The 23,131-nt window shown below is 36.6% G+C and overlaps 1 protein-coding gene across 1 annotated transcript in view; it reads right to left on the bottom strand.

Moving 5' to 3' along the window:
* SLC36A4 (solute carrier family 36 member 4) overlaps positions 1-21,884 on the bottom strand; it is a gene marked incomplete at both ends in the record, with an annotated part of 48,903 nt that extends 27,019 nt beyond the window's left edge. Inside the window, 4 exons of the mRNA XM_080695383.1 lie at positions 1,708-1,796; positions 3,140-3,230; positions 4,489-4,612; positions 21,833-21,884. Coding sequence (XP_080551509.1) covers positions 1,708-1,796; positions 3,140-3,230; positions 4,489-4,612; positions 21,833-21,884 — 356 coding nt within the window. The remainder of the gene's footprint in view (positions 1-1,707; positions 1,797-3,139; positions 3,231-4,488; positions 4,613-21,832) is intronic.
* Between the last annotated feature and the right edge of the window lie 1,247 nt (positions 21,885-23,131).

The raw sequence follows: 23,131 nt of genomic DNA, 5'->3' as shown, positions 1-23,131 counted from the left end.
TTCGATATGTTTAAGTACATTGTGTGATTTAGAAAATTTCCTTCTTCTCTCCTCCCATCCCCTCATTTAGGTTGTCTTGATTGCTCCTCTATAAGATTTCCTTTTACATCTTGAGTTCCTCCTATGACCCGTTTCTCCTTAGCTTTCACATATTAGGGAAAGCATTCGGTTTCTTATGTTTTGTGACTGACTAATCTCGCTTAGCATAATGTCCTCCAGTTCCATCCATTTGACTGAAAATGATGTAACTGAGTTTTTTTAATGGCTGAGTAAAATTCCATTGTGTACATATCCCACAGTTTTGTAATCCATTCATCTGTTGATGGACATCTTGTCTGTTTCCATAGTTTGGCTATGGTGAATTGTGCAGCTCTGAACATAGATACACATGCATTAGTTTAGTAGTTTGGTTTCTTTTCTTTTGGGTAGATACCAAGAAGTGGTATTGCTGGATCAAATGGTAGATTTGTTCCCATTCTTCTGAGGATTCACCATACTGTTTTCGAAAGTGGTTGCACCAGTTTGCAATCCCACCAACAATGTTTTAGAGTTCCCACTTCTCCACATCCTCGCCAGCATTTGTTGTTGTTTATGTTTTGAAAGATTAATTCAGCAACAAAACAGTCGAGACTAGAATACTGGTCTCCCAGAATAGAAAATATTTTTAATAATTTCTCTCTAGTACAATTATTTCATGAAAAGTAAAAGAAAAAGGAATATATTATTTATTGACTGCCTACAAACACATATCAATATAGATACCAAAGACTGTGCCACAAACTGAATACAATTCAATTGATTCAAATAATAAATTAAATACAACTGTGCTATAAATAAAACTTATAAAGCCAGGTGCAATTGTGCATGCCTACACCCCAGTACTTGGGAGGCTGAGACAGGAGGATCACAGATTTGGGGCCAGTCTCAGCTATTCAGCAAGATCTTCAGCAACTTAGAAAGACCCAATAATATGTACGACTACAATGCACCATTAAATACATAAATAATTTTTTAATCCATTAAAAACTAAGTAAAAAAGTAAAATAGGGCTGGGGTAACTCAAAGATAGAATGCCCCTGGTTTCATTATCCAATACCCATAAAATAAAATAAAATAAAATTATATTGCTGCCTCCCTTTCCTGTATGTTATTTTTACTGATTTTTTCCATTTACACTAAAGAACTAATAAGGCAAATGCAATACACTTCCACTGGTTCCTCACCTGTGCCTTCAACCAATCACACATAAAAAATACATGGGGGAAAAATGGGTCCTTATTGAATATGTAGACTTTTTTTCCTTGTTGTTATTCCCTAAACAATACAATGCAACAACAATTTGCATAGCATTTACACTGTATTAGGTATTATAAGTAACTAAAGATTATTTCAGGTATATGGGAGAATATGCAGAAATTATGTGCAAATACTATGTCTTAAGAGGAGCCTGAGTATATGCATATTTTAGTGTCCATGGAGATTTTAGAATCAATCCCCTAAAGTTACTGAGGAATGACTGTAAGCATATTCTGACCACAGTTATGTAAAATTTCACCCTTTTCTATATTCATTATCTTAGAATTGTATTTATAATATATTAAAGAAAATACAACTTCCAGTTATAAGGCACAGTAAAAATATAAGACTGAGCTCTAAATAAATACATAGCTTTAAAAAAATAAATAGACTTAACAAATCCACATTTACCTCTGACATAGAAAGTGACTGCAACGTACCAATATGTGCATACAGTGAACAGAAATAATTCCTATAAACACAAGGCTTATGGGTCCAAGCTGTGGGGAAGAAAATTTATAAGGTTTATAATGTACCAATGAAAGTATGAAAAACTTAAAGCAGCAATAAAAAGCAAAGAAAATAAATTTTTAAAAACTGAATAATCTTATAAGCACTGAGTCAATGGAATATTCATGTGCCATAAAGAACTTTGTTGGATAAAATAGTCATCTGCTTTGTTAATAAACTTGATAGAGAAAAGACTGCAAAAAAATATTTAAGGCAACTCTGTATGATTCCATCTTATCAACTCGGTTACTTAACCCTATGAATATATAGCATAGATAGTCAGAAGAATAAGAAGCACTACAACATCACATTAACATCAGATGGCAAGTCTACAACTATTAGTGTACCACCATTAGAACCATATGCAATTGTGCATAATTATTTAAATGACTAAAAAGCACAGTATTGAATTGGGATTCGGGCAATCCACTTCTATAGACTTTTTTTTTAGAATATGTGTCAGAAACTATGCTTAATAATCAAAATAATTATTTCAAATAGTGGCACATCAAACATTTCAAATACCTACTTATTAGGCAAAGAGATGCCTAGGTCAATTAGTCATAACCAAAACCACTGCCACCAAATCTTATTTTTATTATCAGAAATTTTTCATTTTTTAAATTAGGGTGGATTAAAAATCTCAAAGAAATATAAGCTAAAACATTTTAAAAACTAGTCCATTTTAAAAGGGTTAAATATTATAATTTCACAATTTCAGAAATGAATTATTCCCATCAAGGCTCTCTGTAATTACAATAACTGTCTCTAACAATGCAATTTAAAATATTATTACTAATTTTAACTATTTTTCTTTAAATCTGAAAACTGCATACTTTATTCTGTCTCAAAAACTAAGTTAAATAATACAAATAATCTGCTCTATAATATATTTATAAATATATTTGTTGTTATGAGTAAACTATTTAAATCCCTAAAATTCAAAATAACAGTAAGGCATAACCATATCTGAAAAGACCTGTGTTAGGTTTGGGATTATTTTAATTACATATTAAAAATTTAAAAATTAGGTAGAAATAAAAAAATTCTCATTTTTGTTAAGATATAGTTTACATAATTTTATCAATATAACAGGCATATGGAAGGAAACCCACCAAGAAGTCTTATGTGCATATATGAATTTATCACTTTGAGTCTCACTATAATATATAATTACATTGTACCAATAAAATTCTAAAAAAAATAAAAAACAGAAATATGATCACCTAAATGGCTCCAGACAAGGTTATACTTGACAAAGCAATATGTTAGCTTATAGTAATTTTTGCTGGCAACTATATTTTAACTGGAGATTAAAAAAATAAAGTCTTACCACTATGCCTGCATTTTTTATTGCCAATGGAAGTCCTAAAAGGCCAGTTCCAATATTTCCTTTAAGAAGATGCATAAGAGTTTGTATAAATCTATAAAGTAAAAGTTGTAAAATTTAAACATTTTAGAACAAAAGCCATTAAAATCACATGATCATGATTGCACTATTAGAAAAGAACTGAAAATTAATCCATTGCAACAAACCAAATATTACTTCCATTCCGCCACTACATAAGTCATACATCAAATCCTATCCTTGCTACTTAGAAGTAAAATAATGAATATAGATAATTATTGTGGAGATTGAGTGATTTATTTAAGTGAAAGTAGTTTTGCACAAAATATAAATAAAGAGCATTTTCTCATAAGATACTCTGCTGCTATTATATTCAGAATGCTATTGATTTTCATAGGACAGAAATAGTACTAATCACATGTGACTAATGATTACCAACCTGAGAGGAAGTTATGGAAAGAAAAAACAAACATGTTTTCAAAATTACATATATCATCAGGTAATATAACTATTAATTAATTGTAGACATCATGAATTTCCTAAAAGATTTAACCTAAAAAGAGTTTCAAAGAGGAAACTAAAAGAAGTCTCTTACTAAGAAGAAATACAATTGAAGCTAGGAGTAAAAGCATAAAATTCAACCTCATGAAACAAAAATACTTGCCTAAAATTTTTTTCCAGTTAATTCTTCTTTTCTGAACAAATTTCAAACTACTTTCCTTAATCACTAAATCATTATTATAATAACTTCTAATGATAAGAAAACATCAAAATGTTTTTTAAGTTTTCTTTTATATTATTCTTCACACTGTATAACATGTTTAGTGCCTATCACTATCTAAATCTTAACCATTTCAGAAGCCACTTCTCTTAACATTCTTATTCTTTTAAAAAAGATCTCCTTTTTTTCATGATTCATAGCAACTGATATGTTACCATTATAATAATTCTTATACACTATCCTGTGGCTTAAATGTGATTTAAATGTATTTCCTCTTTCCCAAATAGAGTATAAACTCACTCTTCATTTTTGTGTCTTTCTATAGTATCTAGTATAAGATGATACAAAAATATATACAGAATAAAAAGAAAACAAGAAAAATAAATATACCATAACAGCCCAGCATGTTGGAGCATGCCTATATCCCAGTATGTGGGAGGCTGAAAGGAGGATTGCAGGTTCCAGGACAGCTTCAGCAGCATAGCAAGACCCTGTTTCTAAATAAAAAATAAAACCAGGCTGGGGGTGTAGCTCAGAGGTAGAATGCCTCTGGTTACATTTCCAGAACCACAATGCAAAGTAAAAAAGTAAATAGATAAGCCCTAACACTTACGAAATGCCCTCTTGACCATCAAGTTGGTAATGCTTCTGAACAGGCTGGACCTCTTGTTCATGTTCCTCATCTGATGTCCCATCAAAGTTCTGTTCATTTATCAGGGGCCTCATTACATCCATATCTTTGAAAAAGAAAACAAAGTACTTGACTATTGTTAAAATTGGGAATCTAGCTGGTATAAGTGAATTTTAAAATATTAGGAAATACCACTTGTACTTATTTCCACCCTAATTTAATTTTTCTTAACTCTCTGAAATTTGGCACATTTGGAGTTACTTACTAGATGTCCTGTTTGGATTATACAGTATAGAAAGAAAGGCTTGGGTACTCAGTACAAAGCTTTTTCTACTTTGTCCACATGATGTTTATAGTAAATGATCACAGAATTACCAGATGAGAAATGTGAGTTATCAAATATATTTTCATCTCTGGTTAGCTTCAAAGCACACTATATAGGTAAATAGTAATGACATTTAATGTACTTTAAAAATTATAGCCATTCAAATATTTATAATTTTAATATCAAAACTTTCTAACAACTTCTGAGCATGATTCTGCTCCTACCAGAGAAAAAGGCAACACTCATCACCAGTATCTTTTTTTTTTTTTTTTTTTTTTGGTACTGGGGATGGAATCCAAGGGCATACACCCCCAGCCCTATTTTTTATTCTTTATTTGGAAACAGGGTCTTACTGAGTTGCAAAGGACTTCATTAAGTAGCTGAGGCTGGACTTACAGGAAGATGGCAACCGAGAAAAACAGCGTTTACGAGTCCCGCTAACAATCGATCAATATGGCCACAAAATCAGTGCTTTTCATAGCCAGAAAACACCATCAGCAGAGAAATAAAAACTGTAAATACAAGGAACAGAGAAAAAAAAGACTAGAAGAACAACCAGAGAACACAAAAGAAACCAGCCCGCATTGCGGCGGTGCCTGCGCCATCTTGCCTTGCAGCACCAGGCTTCAGAGAAGAAAGGGACTCAGAACAGAGCTCAAAACCAGAAAAGAAATATGCCAGCCTCATGGCCGAGGGTACAACAGCAGCACCATATTGTCAGCATCAGTGGCGAGTTCACCACGCCCAAGACAGCTCCAGATCAGCGCACTCAACAACCCACCAGGCTCCAGAGAAGAAAGGTAAACAAGGAGCTGAAGTGAGCAGCTGCAGATCATTCAGGTGTAATTCAGCAGTTTTTTCAGCGCAAAGAACATCTAAAACTCCCAGTGATCAAGCTCATCACCCCCCCCCCCCAGGGAATCAGAAGGGAGCTCAAAACCAGAAAAGAAATACACCAACCCCACGGCAGAGTGTGTGGCAGCAGCACCGAATTGCCAGTGGCAGTGAGTTCACCTCACCCATGACAGCTCCAGATCAGCGCACTCAATAACCATAAGTGAAATTGCGGCCCCTAAGGGAGAAATACCAGTACTGCATCCCCAGGGACTTGTGCAGCTTTGACAATCTCCCTGGGTCTGAGATTTTGCAGTCCAACCCAGTGAAGGAGTAGTGGTGGCAGAGATACCACACCCTAGTCGCAACTCCCCATGGGAAAAAGCCCAGCCCGACACCCAAACGGTCTCATGCAGCCTCGATTAACTCCCTGGGTCTGAGACTTTGTGATACAACCCAGTAAAGGAATAGTGGTAACTGAGATTACCACAGACTCGAGATCCAGAGCACCCTAAGTGAAGTCATAGTGACTCATGGAAGAAACCAGAGAAGGCACAAACTTCTGAAATCACGGGAAAGAAGAGTAACAATGGAACAATGAACGCCCACAACCCCACAACATCAGAACCTGACAACACAGAAATTCAGAGATCTCCAGAAGATCAAATCAGGAATATAACTGTAGAAATAATACAGGACTTTTGAAAAGAATTTACAGAGAGTCTAAAAGAAATAAAGGAAGCAATCATTGAGGTAAAGGCCTCAATTCAAAGTATAAACAATCAATTAGGCCACATGGAGAATAGGATCTCGCTCCTAGAAGATGATCACTCCAAAAACGAATGCATAGTTTATAATTTAGAAAAATAAATCAGACAGCAGGAATCTGACATTGAAAAAATATGGGCCCATTTTAAGAGAGCTAACCTAAAAATAATTGGAATAAAGGAGGGAAAAGAAGGTGAAGCCAAAGGGATCAATAATCTCTTCATGGAAGTAATAGCAGAAAATTTTCTAAACATAGAGCAAGAGATCGATATACATGTCCAGGAAACTTATAGAACTCCCTTTAGACAGGATCAGAGAAGAGGTTTCCCCACGCCACATAATTATCAAAATGACCAATGTGGAAGCCAAGGAGAGAATCTTAAAGGCAACAAAAACAAAAGGCCAAGTGACATTCAGAGGCAAACAACATTTGTTGAACAGGCTATCTTTTTTCCAGTGTATGTTTTTGGCCCCTTTGTCAAAAATCAATTGACTGAAAGTGTGTGGACTTGTTTCTGGGTCTTTTATTCTGCTCAATTGGTCTATGTATTTGTTTTGTGCCAGTACCATGCTGTTTTTATTACAATGGCTTTGTAGTATAGTTTAAAGTCAGGTATTGTGATTTCTCCTGCATGGTTTTTGTTAGTGAGAACTACTTTGGCTATTCTTGGCTTTTTGTTATTCCAAATAAATTTAAGGAATGATTTTTCTTTGTCTGTGAGGAATGATCTTGGTAGTTTAATAGGCATGCGTTGAATCTGTAGATCACTTTTGGGAGGATGGCCATTTTAATATTTATTCTGCCAATCCATGAACATGGAAGATCTTTCCATCTTCTAAGATCTTCTTCGATTTCTTTTTTCAATGTTTTATAATTTTCTTTGTAGAGATCTTTTACCTCCTTGGTTAAGTTTATTCCTAAGTATTTTATTGTTTTGTGGGAGATCCTGAGTGGAAGTGTTTTCTGAATTTCAGTGAATTTTCAGTGGATTCATGGTTGGTGTAAAGGAAAGCTGATTTTTTGAGATTGATTTCGTATCCAGACACTTTGCTAAATTTGTTGATCAGTTCTATAAGCCTTTGGTTGAGTTTGTTGGGTTTTCTAAATATAGTATCATGTTATCTGCAAATAGTGAAACTTTGAGTTCTTTTCCTATTTGTACTCCTTTGATTTCCTTTTCTTGCCTTATTGCTCTGGCTATAGTCTCTAGTACTATATTGAAGAGAAGTGGTGATAATGGACATCCTTGTCTCGTTCCTGTTTTTAGGGGGAATTCTTGAAGTTTTTCCCCATTTAATATGAGGTTGGCAGTGGGCTTATTGTAGATTGCCTTTATGACATTGAGATATGTTCCTTCTATTCCAAATCTCTGCAGTGTTTTTATCATAAGTGGATGTTCGGTTTTATCAAATGATTTTTCAGCATCTACTGAAATGATCATATGATTTTTGTCTTTGATTCTATTTATATGATGAATTACATGAATTGATTTTTGTATGTTGAACCAGCCATGCATCCCTGGGATGAACCCTACCTGGTCATGGTGTATGATTTTATTTATATGGTTTTGAATGCATGTTGCTAATATTTTGTTTAATAGTTTTGCATCCAAGTTCATCAGAGATATAAGCCTGTAGTTTTCCTTCCTTGATCTGTCTTTATTCAGTTTGGGTATTAGTGTGATATTGGCTTCATGGAATGTATTTGGGAGATACCCGGTTTTTTCTATTTCGTTAAATAGTTTGAGGAGTATTGGGGTTAGCTCTTCTATAAAGGTTTTATAAAATTCACTTGGAAAACCATCTGGTCCTGGGCTTTTCTTTGATGGTAAGCTCGATATTGCCGTTTCAATCTCTTTGATGCAGAAAATTGGAAATTAACCCCACTTTCTCACCCTGCACAAGAGTCAATTCAAGATGGATCAAAGACTTGGAAATCACACCAGAGACCTTGAAACTCCTTGAAGAGGGCATAGGTCCAACACCACAACACATAGGCACAGATAAACTCTTTCTCAACAAGACCTCAAAGGCACAACAAATTAAAAGGTGATCAATATGTGGGATTGCATGAAACTGAAGAGCTTCTGTTCAGCAAAGGAAACAATCAAGAACCTCATTTGAGAGCCAACAGAATGGGAGAAGATTTTTGCCACCTACATCTCCGAAAGAGGATTAATATCTAGAATATACAGAGGACTCAAGAAATTCAACAATAATAAAACAAATCATCCAATATCAAAATGGGCAAGCAAACTAAATAGATACTTCATGAAAGAAGAAATTCAAATGGCCAATAAATGGATGAAGAAATGCTCAACATATTGGCAATCAGAGACATGCAAATCAAAACTACCCTTAGATTTCACCTAGCTCCAACTAGAATGGCAATCATTCAAAACACAAACAACAACAGATGCTGGCGAGGATGTGGAGAAGTGGGAACTCTAAAACATTGTTGGTGGGATTGCAAACTGGTGCAACCACTTTCGAAAACAGTATGGAGAATCCTCAGAAGAATGGGAACAAATCTACCATTTGATCCAGCAATACCACTTCTTGGTATCTACCCAAAAGAAAGGAAACCAAACTACCAAACTAATGCATGTGTATCTATGTTCAGAGCTGCACAATTCACCATAACCAAACTATGGAACCAGCCATGATGTCCATCAACAGATGAATGTATTACAAAACTGTGGGATATGTACACAATGGAATTTTAATCAGCCATTAAAAAAAAAAACTCAGTTACATCATTTTCAGTCAAATGGATGGAACTGGAGGACATTATGCTAAGTGAGATTAGTCAGTCACAAAAAATAAGAAACCAAATGCTTTCCCTAATATGTGAAAGCTATGGAGAAACGGGTCATAGGAGGGACTCTAGATGAGAAAAGAAATCCTATAGAGGAGCAAACAAGACAACCTAAATGAGGGGATGGGGGGGGGAGGAAATTCTCTAAAACACACAATGTACTTATAAACATATCAAAGCCAACCACTAAGCCAAGCAGGGGAAGGAGGGATAGGGATGGAATAGGGTGGTAATTGGGTAGGGGTTAAATCGGTGATGTGTATATGTATGTACACACAAGTTTTTTACCCCAATATGATGTATAAATATGCACCAATAAAAAAATTTTTTTAAAAAGTAGCTGAGGCTGTCTGCGAACCACAATCCCCCTATATCAACCTCCCAAATGCTGGGATTACAAGTGTGCACCACCACACTTGGCTACCAGTATCTATCTTATCCTAATACATTCATTAAATTCAAATTTATTGAGATAACAATATTAATAATGCTTATTAAATGAATTTTAAAAATTGAGGTTGTTTCGTCCAAAAACATGTAATAAACCTACATAATAGGGAGCTACAATACCTAAGTAATATAGCTGGAAATTTTAAGCTTACATTAAATTTGCAAAAAATAATACAAAAAGTATTATGTATACGTACAGACTCATTTTTAACTGTTTAACATTTACTTTTTCTCTCTCAAATACATACTCCTTTTTATTAAATACTGGAGAGTAAGTTATACATAACATGCCACTATGTGTCTCCTAAGAAAAATTCTCTTTAAAATTTGCATTAGTTAGCTGGGCGTGGTGGCACATGCTTATAATCCCAGCATTCGGGAGGCTGAGGCTGGAGGATTGCGGTTTGCGGACAGCTTCAGCTACTTAGTGAGGCACTCTGCAACTCAGTGAAACCCGGTTTCAAAATAAAGAATAAAAAATAGGGCAGGGGCTGGTTCCATCCCCAGACCAGAAAATAAAAAATTGCATTAGTTAACACTGATGCAGTATTTAATCTGTATTCTACATTCCACTTTTATAAACTGTACCAATACAGTCCTTTTGCCATGTTTTTATATTTTATTTCTATCTAGGATCACATGCTTCATTTAATTCAGTTGTTCTACTGATGACCTTTGACATTATGTCTTTTATGATGACCTAATCATCTTTTTTCTTTCTTAATTTTTACAGTCTTGTTTAAAAGTTTTGTTTGTTTTTGGAGGGTTGGGTAGCAGGTATTGAACCATTCTACCCCCAAGCTACATCCCAGCGCCTTTTATTTTGAAACTGGATCTTACTAAATTGCTAAGGGGATCTCTTAGTTGCTGAGGCTGGCCTTAAACCTATGATTCCCCTATCTCAGCCTCCCAAAAACCGGGATTGCAGGTGTGGGATCACAGGTGTGTGCCATGATGCCTGGCCTTCACAGTTTTAAATGGTAACCTCTGGTCGGGCGTGGTAGCACACACTTGTAATCCCCATGCTTGGGAGGCAGAGACAGGAGGATCGCGCAGGTTCGAAGCCAGCCACGCGAGCGCGGGGTTAGGAGACCTGTTTCCAAATAAAAATATAAAATAGGTCTGGGAGTATAGAGCGGAGGTTGAATGGCTTCCAGGAACCCCAATACCACCAAAAAAAAAAAAAAATGGTATTCTCTGACATATACCTATTACCTGAATAACAACAATCTTACTCTATTTTCTCCTCTCTGTCCCTTAGTCTTCATTTTTCAGTTGAATTCTTTCTACTCTGGCAATATATATGAAGCTTTACATACTGTTCTTCCAATCATATTTTATCTATATCTTAGATTAATACCTATAACCAATATCAATATTCATAGTTAGTTCTCTGCCAGTTTCCTTAATCGTTCCTTGGATGGATGAAGTCCATCATCCTATAGAGTATGCATCAGAATGAGCTGTAGGGCTTACTAAGATAGGAAGTGATGTACTCCAACCCAAAGTTTCTCATTCAATAGTCTGGCGTGGGCCTGAGGATATGCATTTCTCACAAGTGTCTGAATGATGCTGACACTGCTGATCTGAGGATCACATTTTGAGAACCACAGTTCCAGTCGATTTCTTGGGAAGAGCTCATGGGCACAGTATTCCCTGTGTTTCTGCATATTAAAATCTGTTTTCCTATAGACTGTATATCTGAAGAACAACCAGATATAAAATTCTTGGCTCATGCTTTCTGTCTTTGAGTTTCTTAAAATTCTGATTCACTCCTGCCTTGCTTTTGTACACTTTTCTTAAAAAGTTTCATTCCGGACAATGTTCTCAGCCTTTAAGATTTGTTCTTTCTGCTGGAAGGGTTAAGGATGGTTTATTATCTTTAAAGTATATATAGTTTTATTGTGACATGTCTCAGAGATTATAATACAAAATCAATTTCTCCAGGGACACAAAGTGAGCTTTTTTGATATACTGATTTAGATTTTCTTTTATTCCTGGAAAAGTTTTCTTGAATTAAAGCTTTAAATATTTGTTTTGTTCAAATGTTTTCTTTAGGAATTCTAATTAGATGCATGTTGTGTCATCTTTTCCTATCTTCAATTTCAACCACTTTCTGATTCTTTTGATGTGATTCTTTACCTTATTTACATTCTTTTTTCTTTACCTTATTTACATTCTTTTTGTCTTTCTTCGATGATAAATTTTCAATTCACTACATTCTTTCTTGGACACATTACAATTTATTTTTATCTGTGATTTTAACGATTTATAAGCATTTACAGTACTGTGGGAACTGACATATTCCTGCATGCATGCATGCCTCCCACTATCAGGTTTATGAGGGGTGTCTCCACTACTCTAGGTATCCTGTTCCTAGAGGAGCGACATTTTGCTCAGGCTGTCCACTTCTGAGCAGATCACATTCAGATTTGTTTCCCATCCCCAATGCTGTGAATTACTAGCTTCTGACTGACTTTTAACACTTGAACTGTGCTTCCTCCCAGTGCTCCTCCTACCCTGTCATCTTCTTCAAAGAGATCTGAAAGACTCCTCTGCCACAATACAAGATTGCAGGAGCAACAGAAACTCTGGAAATTGGCTATTTCTTTTTCTATTTTTAGACAATTTGAAGTTTATAGTATCCTTGCTTTCCTAGTAATACTAAAAGAGTATTTATCAGAAATGGCTTGTTTGTGTTCCTTGTTGAATTTATACATTCAGGGGAGAATGTGTTTAGACATTAGGATTTAGGCAGTCAACATTAGTCTAGAGTCAAGTGGAATTCAACATATTAGTTTCTTATAAGAAATAAGGTGACCTAACTGAGGGGATGGAAGGGGGGAAGAGGGAAACTCTCTAAAGCATAGGATGCACTTAAACAAACATATCAAAGCTAATCACTAAGCCAAGTATAGGAAGCCGAGGGATGGGAAGGGAATGAGATGGGGATCAGGTAAGGGCTAATTGTGTGATACATGCATGTATGTATCCACATGTCTTTTATCCCATTAAGATGTATGACTACAATGCATCAATAAAAAATTTTTTTAAATAAAGGATACTTTAAAAAAAGAAATTCTTTAATATAGTCTATTTTAATATAATTTCTTGCCCTAATAATGTAGCTAATATAGAAAGTAAAACTCACTAGATTATCAAATGTTCAAAATTCCTGGCATCCAAATTAATGAGGACTGTCTATATTTTCAAACTCTGCAACTTTTGCCTATACTACAAAATTCTTTAATCTTTAGGATATTATCCATTTTGTAGGATTTCCATGGGTTTTTGTTCTTCAGCACAGAAAACTGGCATAGTCTAGACCTGTGCATAGTGAAAATTCACTGTTTTTCCCATAGTAATTCTAGTAGGGTATATACACTACCTCATAGTTACTCTAAAATTTATTAATACAAATTATGTTTACTCTAGAAATTTGTTGGTATAAATTATATTCATCTTTTGTTTGAACAGACCTATATCCTTTTCTGTTATACTCCATACAAACTGATACTTTATTTTGTAAAACCATCACATTAATTTTCTAGGACTTTCATAACAAAGTACTGCAAAATGGGTGACTTAACCAACAAGAATTTGTTGTCTCAAAGTCCAGAGGCTTGAAGTCTGAAATCAAGGTGCTGACTGGGTTAGTTACTTGTGAGGACAGTGGAAGGCTTTGTTCCAGGCCTCTTTCCTTGCTGACAGATGAACATCTTCACATGGCACTCCCCCTTTTTATAAAGGACACCCAGCAGGGCCCCAACTTCACTAATTACATCTACAATAATTCTATTTCCGAATAAGTTCACACTGTGAGGTAGTGAAGGTAGGACTTCAATAGGAATTCTGGAGGAAAACCATTTAATCAAAACATCCATCATTATTTGCATCTACTCATTTCAAACAGAAACATGTTACTCTTTTTATTCCTAAATTTAATCCATTGTTCTTGCTTACTCTCAAGCTCAATTTTTATTAATTCAGTTTATCCAAACTGTGAGTTATATAAACTTTCTCATTTCCTTTTGCCCAGGGCTGTGCTGTACTTTTCTGTGTGTTCTGTGCTGAATTAAGTTCACTACCTGTCCTCAATAAAGATAGCTATCACTACCAACCTTTCAAAAACTGAACAATCTGTAATTTGAAGCACACTGCCCAAGAGATCACAGCAGCAACAGAAACTCAGGGAAAAGGTAAGTTTTCTTATAACCTTAAAAAATGTCTATAAATAAAGGTTTCCTTTTAATAGTATCATCAGGAAATTTATTTTTAATATCTTTTTATATAAAACCTGAAAATCTATAATTGTTCAATGATCTATAAAAAATAGTTTTGTAATTCACATAATGCTTTTTAAAAATAGCATTATGAGCTACTTAGTGAGGCCCTTTGCAACTCAGTGAGACCCTGTTTCTAAATCAAGAATAAAAAATAGGGCTGGTTGCGTAGCTCAGAGGTAGAATGTCCCTGGTTCTATCCCCAGTACCGCAAAAATAAAATAAAATAAAATAAAATAAATAAAATAAAAATAGCATTACAATGTTACCAATTCCCATGTACAAGTTAACTGGGCTCTAAATCAATCTTAACAAACTTGTCTCATCTCTTGTATTTTGGGGAGGAGGTAGGATTTAACGGGGTGATGTGTGCATGTATATCTACACAAGCTTTTTTATTTTTTATTTTTATTTTTTTGGTGGTACTGGGGATGAAACCCAGGGGCCTTCTACCTCCGGAATACACTCCCAGACCTATTTTATATTTTTTATTTGGAAACAGAGTCTCTTAAGCCAGCTGAGGCTGGCTTTGAACTTGTGCGATCCTCCTGTCTCAGCCTCCCAAGAACAGGGATTACAAGCAATCACACCCGGCTCTACACAAGCTTTTTATCCCATTAAGATGTATCAATTCAATGCACCAATAAAAAAATTAAATTAATAAAATTTATTCCAGGAAGTTATTCTAAATAACTTCTCATGAGATTAAAAAGTTAATTTTAAAAGTTAAAACCATTTTAAAAATATGTATTAACAATATAAGGATTTTAAGAAGCATAGACTTCTGTATTGTTTTGATTCTATCATGAAAGCAGAATTAGGCAATGTGGCACATTTTTTTTCTTTTTTTGTTTTCTTTTTCTTTCTGGTGTTTGACCCAGGGGCTTTCTACCTCCAAGCAACACCCTAACCCTATTTTATTTTAAAACAGATTCTCAATAAATGGCTGAGGGTCTTGCTAAATTTCCAAGACTGGTCTCAAACCTGTGATTTTCCTGTTTTAACCTCCCAAGTACTGGGATTACAGGTGTGAACCACCATGTCCAGCTAATATGAAACGTTTTAAACTAAGTTCTACCTATGCATTTATATTCTTAAAAGCAGTTAAAAATCTCTTAGGACTCCCCCCCCCCGGCAATTTTAATCTACATCACTGAGGTAACATTACACACCAAGAAATACACATTTTTAAACTAAAATAAGAATGGGTGAAACAACTATATTTAAAACTAATATATTATATTCAATGGTATAAATAGTTCTCTAAGGTAAATAATAAAAACACCCAATTATGGCTATATATAGTTTCCAGCTAGGAAATACATACTCAAGAAGTTGCATTTTTAAGCCTAGATCTCTGAGGATGTGCTCTATTAGTAAAGAGAATCAATTATTTTTATAAAATTTAGAAGCTTCAAGTAATACTAAATACTAAGTAACATTTTTATTCCAAATGTCAGTACACAGTATAGAAAAGTGCAATAGTATTACTTTCTTATATTTATGTAGCTCTTTGATTTTATAGGATAGGTACAAGCATTGACATTGGTCCTGACTGAATGGAACACTCTTACTGAAATACTCTGCCAACTCTGGGTTGGTGTGATGTGACTGAAATGTAAGGTGCATGTATAGGGCAGAAGATTAAGCTAGAATGCTTGAAAGTTTTCAAAGCAGTCTTGTCAAGAACTGCAACACCTTTCCTATGAAAGTCTCTGACTCAGGTTCCAGAAAGATAGCACCTATCACAACCACAATTTCCTCCCCTTGGTTATTTCATAGCATCACATCAGGTGAAAAGCAGTGATGTATGGAGTAAAATTATTAGCGTTCCTACTCTCTGTGATCTTCCTATGCCATTTTACAAAAAGATGTGTAGGTGGAAGTGGTGGGTGTTTTCCTGACATAGTAGATTCCCAGGGCCTACTTTCTGATTTGCTAGTAAGGAGGGTGGTAAGGACTAGGATGGTATTTATACAAATCGGCATTGCAAGCAAAGCATCCTATGGGAGCTTAAGCAGAGTGGCCCAAGCCCTCCCACAAATCTGGCTGATTTCTTGCCCTTCTTATCAATGTTGACTGACAACAGCCCCACAACCCAAAAGGCCTGTATGTCCTAACTGAATGAATTCAAAGAAAGATGTTTCAATCATATTCTTTTCAATATCATAAATTTAATGGAACCCCAATTAGTATATGTTAAATACCACTAGATGCTAAGAGTAGAACAATTACTGACACAAACAAAAATCTTGCCTCCATAAAGTTCAAATTCTACAGAAAGAGACAATAAATAATGGAATAAGTAAAATAAAAATAAGATAGTGTTGAATACGAGAGGAAAGAAAAACAGGGATTGAGAGGAGAGAGAAAGAGACTATAATTTTAGAACAACTAAGCAGGCCTCACTGAAAAAGCTGCATTTTTGGTGTTGGTGGTACAGGAGATAGAACCCAAGGGCCTTCTGCCTTCAGGTTACACATCAGCCTATTTTATTTTTTATTTGGAAGCAGGGTCTAATTTTTGAGGCTGGTACTGAACCTATGACCCTCCTGTCTCAGTCTCCCAAATACTGGGATTACAGTTGTGTGCCACCACACTCGGCTCAAAATGTCACATTTTTAAAGAAGACTTGAAGGAGGTACAAGAGTGAGCAATGTAGATGTCTGGGGAAAGTTATCCAGCAGCTACAATAAAGGCAAAGGCTCTCAGGATGTAGAGCCCAGTGTCTTTAAGGGACAGAAAGAAAACAGAATAGCTAGAGAGGAGAAAACAGTGAGAAAATAGTAGGAGAAAAAAAAATTTGCAATCTGCAGGAAAATGGATGGACCTAGAGAACATTTTATGATGTGAGTTTAGCCAGTCACAGAAAGTGAAGGGTCATATATTTTTTCTCATATGCAGAAGCTAAGGAGTAATCAAGATAAAAGAGGGACTTTGGAAAAGGGGAAGCCTAAGTGGAGTGAGGGAGATGGTCTATGGGAGGATGGGGAAAAGGGAGAATGAAGGAAACACTTCCATTGTTGTTATATACATATGTGAAAATACCATCTCAATATCATGTATTGGGAAAGGGGAGGGACCTAGAGAAAACAAACCAAGTGCTATGTGCATGTATGCCACTAACAGCATGAACTACATTATGATGTGAGACTATAATGCACCAATAAAAGCACAAATAAATAAATAAATAAATAAATAGTGCTACTTTGAAGAAAAAGGAAGGAAGGAAGGAAGGAAGGAAGGAAGGAAGGAAGGGAGGGAGGGAAGAGAGGGGAAAGGGCTAGGGGTGTAGCTTGGAGGTAGAATGCCCTTGGGTTCCACCCCCAGTACTGCAAAAAAAAAAAAACTCAACATGGTAAAAGCTTTAAAAGAGTTAAGAACATATGAAATAAAATCTAAATACATATAAGTAGTTAAAAATTACATGATATGCCGGGCATGGTGGTGCACACTTGTAATCCCAGCATTGAAGAGGTAGAGACAAGAAGATCGCGGTTCACAGGCAGCCTCAGCTACTTAGACCCATTATTTACAACCCATCACAACTCATTGAGACCCTGTTTTAAAAAATAAAGAATAAAAAATGGTGCTGGGGGTGTAGCTCAGAGGTAGAATGTCCCTTGGTCCCATCCCCAGTAACCAAAAAAAAAAAAAAAAATTACATGATACAACTAAAAGCCTATTATTAATTACACTAAAACTTATTATTTGTTGATGTTTTGCTGTGATTTTTGGCCAAGTACTAAATTAGTAAACTCTAAAAGAAATCTGTGATTATAGGCAAAAACTAATAATGCTAACAAAATAATAAACAATGGATATTTAACTAGGCATAAATAATTATGAGTGGAAATACATAGATTAAACACTAGCTTAATTCAATATTATATATTATACATCCAACATATATATATAATGTTTCTTTATTACACAATGCTTCTATACCCTTTTAAGATTGTCCAGACAGTTGTTTCAACCTCATTTTTCTATCTTAAAATCTACTTAAATTACCAGCTATAGATAAAGAAAAATCACAATAATTCTGCAACATGTATCAGTCTTTACATATTTACTTTTTCACCTAATAATTATACTTCTGGCAAGCTAGTAATGAAGAAAAGAATTTCTCCACAAAGATGTGAGCCAAAACATTGTAAATGTTGAAATCTGAAAATGACCTAAACGTGAGAGATCAGGAAATTATTAAATTAACTAAAGCAATCTACTTTATAAAGTATTACACTGACATTAAATTATGGTTTTGAAGAAGCCAGGTGAGGTGACACACTATAGTAATCCCAGCATTTGGGAGGTTGAGACAGGAGGACTGTGGTTTAAGGACAGGACAGCCTCAGCTACTACTTAGTAAAGCCCTTTGCAACTCAGTGATACCCTGTTTCAAAATAAAGAATAAAAAATAGGGCTAGGGATATAGCTCAGAGGTAGACTTCCCTTGTGTTCCATCCCCAGGACCACACACACACACACACACACACACACACACACACACACACACACATATGGTTTTGAAGTCTAAGTAAACCATGGGAAAACATCAAATGCTGAATGGCAATAAACTATTCACAGTATAGCTGCAATAATACTTTAAAAAGTTAAGTAGAACTGAAAGAAAAAAAATCAAAATTTGAAAAAACATTAACAAGGATATAAATATGCAAGTGAATAATGAGTATCTTTTTCTTTTTCTGGAAAATGTAAAAAGTAAGAAAGTAATAAACTTGCATTGCTTTCATTATCATATCAAGAAAAAGGAAATCACTTACATTTTGGCAACAAACTAAAAGAAAAGTACAAATAGTTTCTATGATATTGCCACCTGAATCTATAAACTACTATCTAAATATAAAATAGGAAGAGTAACTACTGTATTCATTTCTAAGGTAGAGAAAGTATGCACACAAGAAACCTTCCAGAAGTCCCCATGGTCTATGAAATAAAAATCAGAACTTAGGCTTAAAGAAGCCCCATCTTATTATCTCTACCAGTACTTTCCACAGAGATACCCACTTTTTAATTTCTTTTTAAATTAAATAATACCTAGCCATTATAAAAAATATATAGGAAGACATAAGGATAAAAATAACAAAATTTAGCTGGGCATGATGGCGCATGCTTGTAATCCCTGCACTTGGGAGGTGGAGACAGGAGGATTGCGCAGGTTCAAAGCCAGCTGCGCTGGCTTAAGAGAACCTGTTTCCAAATAAAAAAGTATAAAAATAGGTCTGGGAGTGTAACCTGGAGGTAGAAGGGTTTCCAGGAACTCCAGTACCACCAAAAAATAAATAAATAACAAGACTTAAAAATATAAATATGTTGTTTAACATTTTTAATGAAAATTTATTTCACCACCAAAAATTACCATTATTAACATCTTAAAATATTACACAAACACACACTTTCCCGTACAATTCTCATTCAGTCCCATGGCTTTAAGTGTTACCTATATGCTGATGACATTTAAATTTCTATTTCTAGAGCAAACCTCTGAGGAATTCTAAATATAAATGTAATCGCCTATCCAACATCAATACTTTTTAGATATCTCAAACTTCACATACCCCAAACTGAAATCCACATGTTTACCACTAAACCTGTTTATCCTATGATATTACTCATCTGTACTAGTTATCTACTATATTATAACAAATCCATGGCTGCTGTTGGAAGACCTCAGTTCCATGCAACATGAAACTTTCCTTAGGGCTGCTTGAGGATCCTCACAATATGGCTGCTGACTTCCTGAAGTGAGTGATCCTAAAGAAGAGAGCTAAGAGAAGAGCACAATGCCTTTTATGACCTAGTGTTAAAAACATAAATTATCTCTTCTACCTATTCATTAAAAGCAAGTTACCAAGTCTAGCCCAGTCAGGAAAGGAAATTAAGGTCCTCTTAGAGAAATATTGAAGAAACATTGCAATTTCATTCTTCTAGATACACGGACTCCTGATACATCCTTGTGTCTTTTGCCTCACTCTCAACCTCCCCTCTCCACTTGCAAATATTCAATGTCTATTCATTTCTCTCCACTTAAACTGTTGTTACTATACAACTTTGAAGGACATGTGTATCTGTTTATAGTCCATTCTTCATATAGCAATCCATGTAATCTTCCCCCTCCCCTTTTATGCACTGCGGATTGAACCCACAGGCATTCTACCCCTGAACTATACCCTCAGCCCTTTTTATTTTGAAATAGGGTCTCACTAAATTGCTGAGACTGAACTAGAACCTGTGATCCTCCTGTGTCAGCCTCCCAAGTACTGGGATTATAGGTGTCTGCCACATGTTTGTATTCCCAAGACAACAAGGGATAAAATCCATCTGGAGACTCTTAATGAGCTGCCACATTTGAAAAAGCAGAACAATAACTACTCAGCATAGGCCTTTTAAACTTGAGTCAGAACATGTCACTTTAAACCGCCCAATTCCCTAACTCCTGATTTCCCTTACTCTTCTTTTCAACTAACATACTATATAATTAGCTATTTTTTACCCACTTCTCTTTACTAAATATAACTCCAGGAGAGTGTGTTGTTGTTGTTGTTGTTGTTGTTGTTGTTGTGTTTTTTTCACGGTATTGGGGATGGAACCCAGGGGCATTCTATTATTGCCTTAGTAAATATTCTGGAGGTAAAACTGCTGGGCAAAAGAATATGTACATTTTTAAGGATATATTATCCAACCTAACTATAACACATGAGAATGTCTATTTCTTTACTAAGAGGTGATTAATAACTTTAAAACAGTCAGATAGACCTAGTTCATATCTGGGTTCAGCTATTAATGAGTCTAAAATTGCTCTATCTACAAAAGGGGATAATAACAGAACTTGCCTCAGGGAATTGTGTAGATTAAAGGAGCCAATTAATAAGTGAAGCACTTATTAACACACTGGCTTGTACACAGTACTCAGTAAAAAGTTGCTTCTGCCATTATTATGACTCGAAAGAAAACAGCAAAGTGTTCTGCACATTAGTAGAGGCAAATCAGCCTTTAATAAAGTAAATGTTTAATTCAATCTCTCTTTTGTGTGTGTGTGTGTGTGTAGTACTGGGGATGAAACCCAGGGGCATTCTACCTCCAAGCTACACCCCCAGCCCTATTTTTTTATTTTGCAACACAGTCTCACTGAATTGCAAAGGGCCTCACTAAGTAGCTGAGGCTGTTGGAGAACCGCGATCCTCCTGTCTCAGCCTCCCAAATGCTGGGATTACAAGCGTGCACCACCACGCCCCGCTCAATTCAACCTCTTCTTGACGTTTACAATTAATCGTTCAGCATGAAATTAAAAATATTCCCAAGTACAGTGAGAACAATCATTACCACCACGATCCTTACTTTTCTTTTCTTTTGAACAGGGTGAAAACACACACATTCCAGGGTCGCTGGTGAGAACAGACCAGAGGAAAGCAGGTGAACAGAATCTGCCAAGAGAAGAAGCTACAGGTCTCACCCTCTGGCTCTGGTCAGCACCTCCTGTGTTCCTGGGGCGACAAAGGATCCCCCTGGTGACTCCCAATGAGCTGTCGCGTTGGGAAAGCAGAACAATGACAACTTCCTTAAAGCATCATTGGAAGAAGCCCGAGCTCCAGGGCGCAGGCTCCGCGGCCTCAGACGCCAGGGCAGGCCCGGGTCAGTGCCTCCCAGAGGAGGGGGAGGCATGCTGTGCTGGGCTTACATTCGAACCCGTGCCAAGCCCACAACTCACCCCCCACACGCACACGCACAAACACGCGCGCACACACACGCAGCGGGGCCGCGGCGGGCGGCGGGCCTGGCGCATCCCCACGGCCGCCCCGCGCCCGGCCCACGCGCGACGCCCACCTAGCTCCTCGCTCCCCGCCGCCTCGGCCGCCGCCGACGTCGCCGCTTCCATCTCTCCGGGGTCTCCAGGACGCCGCCCACCCGGGCCCGCTCTCCCGCCGCGGCGCGGCCGGCCGGCGTCAGGCCGAGGCGCCCAGCCCGCGGGACCAGCGCCCGCCGCCCGCCTGCGCCTCCCCGCGGGCCCCGCCGCGCGCGATGAGCATGCGCAGTGCGCGCCGCCCCGCTCCGCGGGAGGGGGGCGCGGGGAACAGCTGGAGAAGCAACCGCTGGATGACCCCAGCGCGCGCCCGGGAAGGGGGGGGGCTTGCAGAGAAGCAGGCCCGTGGGGATCTTTAAGAGGACCACTTAAATTTGGGGCGCCCATCAAGTCTGCAAGGTGTGAGCGTTCTGTGAAGTCACTTTGGAGAATGCGCAGGAAGAGGATATTTGTCTTCTGTGTTCGAGTTCTAATCTTTGGTTATATTCATATCCTCTCTCTCCCCCTCCCTCCCTCCCTCCCTCCCTCCCCATATTTAGAGACACCGGATGCACTCAAGTAAGAATTGAATGTAGTCACCAACAGTTTCACTTTAAGGATGTCTCAATACCCTTCAAGGTATTTGATGTTAACTGTGGGGCCGAAAGAAACTTAAGGTTAATTATGTGAATACAATGTCAAATACTCTTAAGCACGCTACATACCTTATCTTATTTAATTCTATGACAACCCTGTGAGAAGATTCTAATTCTATATTCATTTTACAGATGAGGGAACCATTTAAGGCACCAGGGGTAAGTAATTCATCCAAGGACAATAAGCTAGTCAATAGCCGAGGTGGAATTCTGTCTGCCACTAGAGCTGGGACTGCAAAGCTAGCCTCTCAGGTGGTTACGGGTAAATTATGTGTGTGTTTAGGGGTGGGGGGTGGGGTTACTAGAGACTGAATTCAGGCACAGTCTACCTCCAACCTACACTCCCAGTACTATTTCATTTTTATTTTGAAACAGGGTCTTGCTAGGTTGATGAGAGTCTTATTACTTGCTGAAACTATCCTAGAACCTGTGATCCTCCTGTCTCTGCCTCCCAAGTACTGTGATACAAGTGTGTGCCACCACTCTGGGCTCCTATGAATAAATATTTGATGAGTCAATAGAGAATTGTAAATAATAATTATAATTATAAATATCTATTGACTAATAATAATTAAGCAATAATTATAAAATGGCTTCCATTATTTCATTTCATAATTCTTTAAAGTAAAACTATCAGACACTTTTTTATTTTTATCTGTTTCAGTTTGGTGCTTTTAGGAGAGTTGT

This window comes from Muscardinus avellanarius (genome assembly GCF_963383645.1).
Source record: "Muscardinus avellanarius genome assembly, chromosome: 1".
In the NCBI taxonomy this organism is placed as follows: Eukaryota; Metazoa; Chordata; class Mammalia; order Rodentia; family Gliridae; genus Muscardinus; species Muscardinus avellanarius.
The sequence above is the reverse complement of the archived record's forward strand: the minus strand, read 5'-3'. Positions and strand labels throughout refer to the sequence as shown.